We start from the raw sequence: 9,873 nt of genomic DNA on the forward strand, positions 1-9,873 counted from the left end.
TCCAAAATTATTAAAATAATTTTGTTCTATTGTTGTATTTTATTAGACGAGAGCCCAGATTCTCCAAGCAGTGCATCTCCTAAAACCAACAGTCGACCGTCAACACTGAAAAAAGCCCCATCTGAAAAGGACAAAGATGGACAGAGCAATAAAAGCTCCCAGGAAGGTTGGTTCAAGTCTGGCCATATTAACTCGTTTCCATGGTATTGTTATTGACTTGCCATATTAGGTAACGCTGTGTCAGCAATTCTGATTCTGATGTAAATTATTCGCCAGGAAATGTCCAAAAAGAGGGAAAAATCTGGTCGCAAAACATGTCTATTCTTACTGTAAATAAGGCTGCCTTCCCACAGATCTGACCTGTAACCTGCACATTCTCAGCCAGGGGTCTCCAAACACCAGACTGAGGCCCAAATCCGGGTCATGGGCCATTCAATATTGGGCCTCAGGGGAAACTGATCTAGAGAGAAGAAAAAAAGAAAAAAGCTACTGCACTCAAAATTATTGTTATTTTGAAATACTTGTTGCACTGTCAAATCTTATTTTAATATAGTGCAAATATACTAAATTATGGAAAATATTACTTAAAGGCGGTATGGACGTTTTTCGGCGATTTGAGAACGCAGGCGGAAGTGCGCATGCGCACTCCCCCGTGCGGACTGATACAACACACACGTGCGTTTGTTTATTTGTGCAACGGAGCGCATCGCATCGCTCGTCTCCCGTAGATTTCTGTCCACTTCTGCGTCAGCTCGAACTGTCTTTCTCCGTCTTCATTTTGCCCCGTACACTAAGGGAACTATATTATGATAGATCCATGCGCTTAGGCACGTGGAAACGTGAGGAGGAACCGCTGCAGGTGAGCGGTAGGTGCGTTTTATGATTGATACGTTGCAGGACAAATGATTTATCCACGCCTCGAGGAAATATGATAAAAAAAAATCTGAAAAAAATCGTACATACCACCTTTAATCCAAGCACTTATTCACACTTTATTAAAAAAAAATATTTTTTTTCCAAAAATGTATACCTGATCATGTTATTTCAGATGCCATGTTTTTTTAAATAGTATTTCAAAATCATACTACTGTTCTACTAATGTTGTCTTTTCAATTATTTTTGTCACGCCTAAAATCACAATAGCAGTTCCCTCAGTGAGCGTTCCAGAATGGTTGAACAGAAGGTTAGAGAATCAAACAATGAATGTCAAAAGCTGGTTAAACAATGTTCAAAGGAATTTAGCAAATGGATAACTGTGTCAGAGCAAAATAACCCTTTGTTATTAGAGCCTCGTTCTCTGCGAGGAAAAACTACCAACAAATCCTCTTTTCCTGTGTTTTACTATGAAAACATAGTTGAAAGGAATATGGGGCGGTAGTAGCTCAGACTGTACGTCCTTTGATCCGATCAGATCAGTGTGTGTGTGTGTGAATGGGTGAGAGGTTCCTTGATGCAAAGCGCTTTGATTTTCCCTTTATTAATGTATTACCATTTTATTATAATTACTCCAAATTTGTCGTAAACCAATTCTGACGTCTTTTCTTTTGTTTTTGCAGTGAAGGCACCATCAGAGACTGTTCGACGTCCCAGTCAGACCAACTCTGAGGATCATTGTCCTCTCAAACCCAAGGAGCTCTCCTCTAACGCCAAGGACAAAGGGCCAAAGAAACCGGGCTCTGGAGAAGAAGCGAACAATGAAATTATTTTGCTCTAATCGACGGACTTTCCATTTCCAGCCTCAGATGTTCTTCCAGCAGACAAACACAAATTCAATTGTCTTTTCACCTTTATCAGGGGTTACATGTTCAGGCCATAGGCATAAGGTCATGATCGCATTTGATATTAACTGACCATTACCTAGTGAACCAAACTGCGTAAACTGCCATTAGAGCTTCCTTGATTTTACTGTGCAAAAATATAATGTACCATACAATGCCATGTCAGAAATGAGTTTGAACTCACATTCAGCTTGCTACAAGGTTTTGAGGGCAGTGGACAAATCAACAAGGCATTGTGCTTTAATGACTTACCAGTGCAGATCTCACACCACATTCTCCAAATATAAAGGCCCTCCTGCTGTGTTCCAGTAGCTCTCTCCCAGGGACCAAGCACATCGCGTCACAGTACTGTTTTTCAGATATACTAATGCACTAGAACCCTGAAACCGTTGTCTCTGTATTTGATCATTTGTCACGTATTCATGGTGTACAAATCATTTTTTCTTTATCGTTATTATTTTCTGGTCGTTTTGGGTTATTCAGTAACCAACCAATATGCAATTCACATTTGTTACAGAAAACCACAGGCTTTGCTGAGCATCTCAGCCCACTATCCCTAAATCTCATTATTTAGTGGACTTTTGTTTGTAGCTAAACGTCTGGAGCTGGAGTTGACCAATGACGTGTCTGCTTTGTGAGGACAACTAAACACAAGCGATGTTAAATCATGCAAGGCTTAGCACTGTTACTAACATGATCACTGTGGACATGACTCCTGTTTTCAGTGGAATCATGAACACTGACTCTAACACACCACTGCTAAAGCAAAGGACCCTTGTAATAAAAGTGTGTGCGCTGGTGCAGTGAAGGCAGAAACAGACTCACTGTCAAAATATCTTGAGTTTGATTATAAGCACGACACTGAGGGAACTCCAGCCTTGAACCACACTACTATTCTTCCTCAATACTTCAGGGATCTTTTTGAATACAGAAACGATTAGCTTTTCACTATGGTCTATTTTCATGAACTAAAAACCAACATTGATGTCACTAACTCCTGTATTTCCTTGTGATACTCTAGACATGCTGCTTGATCTGCTCCTACAGTGTTATCTGTTATTGCAAATTGGATAAAATCTTGCTGCTTATTAACTTCAGGAGCAAATGGTCTATTTTCAGTGTTTTCTTGAAGGCACCATGCAATTCTGTGTTCAGTTTGCAAATAATACTGGTCGTGCAGTTAATCAATCGACAATGTTCTGTAATGGCAACGATAATATCTTTGAATCAAATGTTTGGGACAATTTGGTACATCACACTTGGCTGTTCCTCTGCTTGTTTTTGAGGGGCACAGATGTTTTTTGTCAGAATTATAGTTTTCCGCTTCCTTCAGAATAAGAGCACCTTTTCCCTGGTGGTCAGTGTTTGAGCTGGAGCAGAGGAAAAGCTCCTTGGCATTGCATCCTCTTGTGTGTGACTGCATGACCGTGTTTGTTTATATGTGCTTCATCTGTCGGTCTGTTTGTGGCGTGTCTGCTATGTGGACGTGCCATGTGCCTAATACTACCTAGGTGCTCATTTGTCTCATTTCTATTAAGTACCAAATTACATGGATTTGGAATTCAAAAAGGAGACCCGTTGGTCCATGGTTGTTTTCTCCTTATTGTGTATATTGTGTTTATACATTTTTGAAATTGATTAATTGTATGTTTTGTTTGTGAATTCAATTTTTAATGTATTGTTGCTTTTGTTAAGGAAATAATGCTAATGTTTTGTTTTTCCTAGAGAGGAAAAATAATGTGTTGCTCATGATGAGTTTTATTTTGTCTTAGACTAATGTTCCACTAAGTCACTCTGCTGTTCATTTTTGTGCAAATCGTATTAATTAATATTAAATTGCTTTTAAATTACTTTTCCAAGCGTTTAACTGTTTATTCATGTATGCCATCAGTGACGCGTTGTAACCACTAGGGGGCATATTTTGTGGTCAGTTTTCTCCGGGGGCGGGGTTTGTACAGTCAGAATAATACTGAGAGCACCTCAGACACTGGCACTTTGTCAAATTCTCCTCAGTTGTCCTTGTGTCGGGCTTTATACTCCAAACAGACAATGGACTCTGCCTTTGATAACCTGGATGCTGCTGGTTTTCTGGAAATCTGGCAACACTTTGATGCTGATGGTGAGGACATTGATCATTTTGGACTATTTCATTCAGCCACTTTGATAAAAAAAAAATACACTTGTTCATCCTTTTCCTTTTATCAGATAATGGCTACATTGAGGGCAAAGAGCTTGATGAGTTTTTCCGTCACATGATGAAGAGACTGGGTCCACAGGTAAATTGATGATCATTTTTCAAACAAATTCAAACTTTAACTCTATAAAATCCCATCATCCTCTGTAGTTGTGATTGTGTTCCTTTTGGACTGAATAACTTTGGGTGAGGCCCTTTTCTTCCTGGTGCACTCTTGATGCATCTGTGCTGTTGGGTGGAGACTGTGATGATGTTAGCCTGTGTAATTGAAGAGGTTGAAGCCTGTCTAAGGGAAAAGCTCTTAATCTGGTTACACATTTACCAAACACGTGATAAACATACAGATGTGACGCTAATGGTAAGGATGCATTTTGTGTTTGAACACTGTGGGCCATTACGCCTGAAGCAATACTATTAGTGAAGTATCTCTGCTTCCTGGTTTACTAATGGGGCTACAAGCAAACAACTGCAGTACACACACTCAATTAATGCTTCAATGAGTAATCCCTTTTATTTTTCACCCTCTTGTTGAATAAATGTATAGTTTTAATGCCTTGTTTTTGTTGGCTTTTCTTATAAAATATATTAAGTTTCTGTAAGTTTATGGAAAATTAAAAAACAACATTTAGAGTTTAGATACATAATTTAAATAGAATCTATATTTCCTTTTTGTTTGGATACTGATGCACGCTTTACTCTTTTTTTTTTCTTTAATACATTGTGTGTCTAAGATGAGGTCTAAATGGCATCTGTCTTTGAGCTGCCCAGAAAACAAACTTTGTCTTTGGGTAATGAGCTCTGCCATGGCACCTTAAAGTCTGCAGCCAGAGCACTACATGTTAAGATAGAATTGGCCCGTTTTTTTATCAGTTTCTATAGTTACAGTACAATGAGATGGTGTCGTTCAGTCAAACTATGTATAGTTTTAACACCTCTTGCTTAGGGGCCTGTTTTTCCCAAAACGCCTGATTAAAATAAGCCCCATTTAAAACTGAGGCTGTTCTTGAACCCTCTGGAGCACAAACAATTGACTGTAGTTTTGGACTCTGATGTCTGGTTTACTCTAATTATAAGTAGAAACAAGCTCTGCGCAGAGGAATTCAGATTTAAATGTTTGCCTACTTTGTTAAATATATTCAGGAGTAAAGCTTTATTTTATTTGCAGCATAGGTACATATCAATCACCTTTTTATAAGATGGTGGACAAACTGGAATACAAAGTACATTCTGCAGAGTATGCGTGATTTCTTCTGTGATGAATCTTGAACAGGAAAAGATTAGGTTCCTGTCGAATTCAGAAAGTATAAATACATGCAGCTGTAATGCATTTCATCACTGCCCACTTCATGTAAGATTATAAAAACCTGAAGACCTTCGCTTCAAGATCCAGAGTATCCATGGAGACCTGCAATTACTGACATTTTTAAGTATGAAAGTGTTGAAAGGGCTTGACACAATTTTTGTTCTCGCGTCATTTTATTCCTTAGGGTCACAAAGAGGCAGAAGAATCTAAGTGTATTTGTGTGCAGGAGAAAGTGACGGAGGAGCAAGTGCAGAGCCTGAAGCAGCGGTTCATGTCGGCCTATGATGTCACCGCTGATGGGAAGCTGCAGATCCAGGAGGTCTACACTGTTATCTTATTTCCACCATTTTAGACTAGTTTCCCTTGTGTAACAGAAGAGTCTGTCACAGTAGCAATTTCGACTGTAAAACGCCAATAAAAAACGTCGTAAAATAATCATAAAATAATATGACATGATGAAATGACAGGGTATTGGGATATTCAAGTTCTGTATATCTATAAATCTTCACATAACACTAAAATTTTCAATGAATCATTTCAGTCACATTATGTTATGTTACTTGTTATGGATCCATTTTTGAAGAATTTTGACTATTCAAAAGGTGAAATATTTTGTTTTGAATCGTTAATTTCATGACCACAATCCTGACATGTCATCAAAAGAGCTCGGGATGGAACATCAAACAACTGTTACCATGGAAATGCGCCATGGTTGACGAAAGCGTGCAAACCCTCCATGGAGAAGCATTAGCAAAAACATAACAAATAAAAAATAATACAAAAGAGCTCGGGAACAACCCAATTAATCAAATTAAACTTAAGTTATAAAGCAATTTTTATAACACACACACACTAAAATAATGTGTGGATGGAGTAAAACAAGCTAAACTGCTGGCTCAGGTTGTTAGTGGTGAATTACTTATCACTAAATGGTGATGCAGTGCAATAGAATAGATACATCACTCTTTCTTTAAGACTAAATGCCAAATATTTGTTAAATTCACAAAACATTTACAAAACCAATGGGGAACGTGAGTGCGTTGTCACTGTTGCACTACAATGTTTTGTGCTTGTCGTTTGAACTGAGTGCATGAAACGTTTCAATCATATCTGTCAAACCTCCAAACCACTAGATCACTAATGCGTTAACTGTTTTTTGCATGCAATGTCTTTTAACTTTTTCCTGCTCATAATTTATTCATTGGTGGTCATACGCAGTCATTTTGAAAGGGCACACTGCCTTTCTGGTTTGCAATTAAGACCCTACTGGAGTCAGAAAGAGAATTATTTAATTTGCTACATTTAATCAATGTAAAATAAGCTTTTAAATGTAATAATAATGTACAATGTGTTCTTTCTTACGCTGTGATTACACCTTTTAAAGCGAAAGAACTACCTGATAATACTAACATTTCAAACTCAATTTAGTAAAAGGCTTGATACTCAATATCAATTTCTGTGAACACAATTTTGAAAGGGAATAGAATGTCATTTTCACACAATAATATTCGTTTTTCTTATACTAGTTCTGAAACAGATCAAGACCATTCTAAACTAACTATTCAGAAACGGTTGATTTTAGCTCTATTTATTGGATTTATTTTCTCCCCAGGATCCATTTTTGTCCAAATGACTGCACTAATCTGTTGTGTGGTAAATTACATCTAGAATTCTAAAGGTTGCTTGTTTTGCAGGGCTTTTCCCAGCCAGATGCTCAGGCCTGTTGCCCTTTATGACAACCAAAGCTACCCAGATGTTTCACTAATGGTGTTTTTATTGGAACTAGATCGTATTAGACAGCAGCAAACGCCACACACATCGCTCGAGAAGGCAGGAAGCAAGTGGGCAGACAAACCACAAGATCCTCTCATGTCATGCTCATCTCAGTTTGTGTCATTTTGAGCTTAGCAAGGCTTATCTCAAAGTCTATGTGCGGACACTTCTTCACCAATCACGCGATGAGCTACATACATTTACCGTTATGACAACAAGAAAGTAAGATGCTGTGTCTGATCTACTTCGTGCGATCTCTGCCGATGTAAAGATGGCATCACTGTTGGTGAATTGCGCTTGCTGCAACTCACGGCTGTACTTTGTGTTTACATTAAATTGTGGATGGCTCCAGTTTAATTTACTGATGGAGGCCTATAGTTTAAAAGGGACACAGCAGCCATAAATTGTAAGCTACGCAAGGAATGTTTTAGAAGGAATGATGTTGTACGGCATTAAATTGTTTTATAGCTGGCCCACATGATTCTGCCTGAGGACGAGAACTTCCTGTTAATTTTCCGCAGAGAGGCAATGCTGGACAACAGTGTGGATTTCATGAAGGTTGGACTAATGTTATTTCATCTATTAATTTAAGATTATGCACATATTTTATTCCAGAGCACTTCATATAGACACACAATGGTCCTGATATGCACTGATCTCATGTTTGACAACTTTTTACACTAGTAAATAACTTTATTTATGCCCTTCGAGGCAACTGCAACTGTGATTTCGGGCTTTACAAAACTAAATTTAATTGAATAATCTGAATGGCAGAAGTACTTCAAATTGTATCACTCGTCATTTCATTCCATTAAGCTAAACCATGTCTTTACACCTTGTAGATTTGGAGGAAGTATGATGTTGACTGCAGCGGATACATCTCTGCTCAGGAGCTCAAAGTAAAAGTTTATTCTACATTCATATTTAGTGTTATCAAATACTGATTAATCTTCTTTTTCCCCTTAGGCATTCTTGAAAGACCTGTTCCAGCAGCAGCACAAGGAAGTGCCATCTGACAAAATGGATGAGTACACAGACACTATGGTAAGACGCCACCTCAGCCCAGTGGTCACATGAGGAAATGACACTTGTATATCTATATTTTTCTTTCAGATGAAAATCTTTGACAAGAATAAGGATGGACGTTTGGATTTAGACGATTTGGCAAGGTATTTCATAGATTGATACGTTGTTGGTTCTTCCCTTACTGTATATCTGCCTGCATTTTTCAAGTTTGTTAAAAAAAACATTTTTAGGATCCTGGCTTTAGACGAAAACTTCCTGATTCAATTTAAAATGGATGTAAGTCTTTTATTTTACTTGTACATGAAAGAATAAAATGTATTCACCATTATGTACTGTATATGTCACGTTTCATTGCAGGCCTGCAGTAAAGAGGAGAGGAAGAGAGACTTTGAAAAGATATTTTCACATTATGATGTTGTAAGTGTGAAACTCGGACATCTATAGTATTCTGTCTTCATAATGTTCACAGGGAAACACTGAACAAAAATGCACTCAGTACATTACAGGCAGTTAGTCCTATTAGCCGTTTTACTTCCTATTAAACAAAATTACATTAACAGCCTCATTATATTGCGGCTCACTCACAAAGCCAAGACGTTAACTGTGTCGCAGGCATTCATCACACGGCCATTCAATCATCACGACGCTGACACCCTTTACTTTGGTTAAACCATGTTTGCTCTTGTAATGCATGCATAATGTAAATTATCCAATCAGGTTTTATTATTTATCTACACAGAGTAAAACCGGTGCACTGGAGGGGCCAGAAGTGGATGGCTTTGTCAGAGACATGATGGGACTGGTCAGGGTAAGATTACGATTCATGAATATTATCAAGAATATTATCAATGTTTTTTTTCTTACCTGGTTAAATAAAGGTTAATAGAATAGAATCATAGCAGCCCTCTCGCAGTTACTTCTCTGGAATAAAAACAATAAATACAATACCCATAGATGCTGGGATTGGCTTCAGTTTGTGACCCCTATAATATTTAATTGCAAGTAGATGGACCAAAAACTATCATACATATTATATATTTCTTGATAATTACTATACATTAATCCTCTTTTTTGTTCAGCCCAATTTGACTGGCCCGGACCTGGACAAGCTGCGAACCGTAATGCTCCGTCACTGTGATGTCAACAAGGACGGGAAGATTCAGAAGAACGAGCTGGCCTTGTGTCTGGGAGTGAAGTTAAAGGTTTAGTGGTTAGAATACTAAAAGACTGATCAGTATTTACAAACCACACCATGATTAATTATTGTCCAATGAGATGATGAATTACTTTGTGCATGTTGCAAAAATATATAATGAAAGGTGTGTTTGATTTGTGGACCATTTCTGAATGTAATAAGAGTGGCTTACGAATTTACTACATTAAGCCATGAGTTAGTTCTTATTTTATTTGAATGTGAAAAAATAAAATTAAGTACAAACTTATCAAAGCTGTAATATTTGGCTTTTAAATGTTCTTGTGTTTGATGTCAATGAGGCAATGTTGGTAACTAAATACTTAAAGGAAAACTAATGTTGAGGTTCTACGCATGAGAAAAGTGTGTGAAATTGAAGTGTTGTGGCGTGATGTGATCATTTTGTACACACAAGACCCTTTAGACTGGGCTTTTTTTGTGATGGGACAAAATCCTTTTAAGTGGCTGCTGGAAACCCCCCTGGCCACTAAAACGCCACTAATGATGTGGACGTAAAAGCTATCGTCCGCCTCAACCACAATGTGCACTTTCTGCTCTGCACTGTTTGACCTTTACTTTGGCACTGTTGCCTAAACACCCAGTCTGC

At 37.9% G+C, this 9,873-nt stretch overlaps 2 protein-coding genes across 4 annotated transcripts in view; both read left to right on the forward strand.

The window, feature by feature from the left end:
* LOC140374447 (F-actin-uncapping protein LRRC16A-like) overlaps positions 1-3,629 on the forward strand; it is a 49,523-nt gene extending 45,894 nt beyond the window's left edge. For all 3 annotated transcript variants that reach the window (XM_072461341.1, XM_072461343.1, XM_072461342.1), the window contains 2 exons: positions 47-166; positions 1,557-3,629. In XM_072461341.1, coding sequence (XP_072317442.1) covers positions 47-166; positions 1,557-1,714 — 278 coding nt within the window. In that variant the 3' untranslated portion in view covers positions 1,715-3,629. The remainder of the gene's footprint in view (positions 1-46; positions 167-1,556) is intronic.
* Positions 3,630-3,756: 127 nt separating this feature from the next.
* scgn (secretagogin, EF-hand calcium binding protein) lies at positions 3,757-9,521 on the forward strand. Its single transcript, XM_072461346.1, has 11 exons — positions 3,757-3,897; positions 3,984-4,054; positions 5,502-5,594; positions 7,517-7,606; positions 7,891-7,947; positions 8,015-8,092; positions 8,162-8,217; positions 8,305-8,350; positions 8,432-8,491; positions 8,814-8,882; positions 9,154-9,521. Exons 1-11 carry the CDS (start codon positions 3,828-3,830, stop codon positions 9,280-9,282), a joined length of 819 nt encoding a protein of 272 aa, XP_072317447.1. The 5' UTR covers positions 3,757-3,827; the 3' UTR covers positions 9,283-9,521.
* The last annotated feature ends 352 nt before the right edge of the window (positions 9,522-9,873 follow it).

The sequence above is a fragment of the Eucyclogobius newberryi genome, unplaced genomic scaffold, assembly GCF_026437365.1.
Source record: "Eucyclogobius newberryi isolate DKJ021-1_F unplaced genomic scaffold, fEucNew1.0.hap1 SCAF_3, whole genome shotgun sequence".
NCBI lineage: Eukaryota > Metazoa > Chordata > Actinopteri > Gobiiformes > Gobiidae > Eucyclogobius > Eucyclogobius newberryi.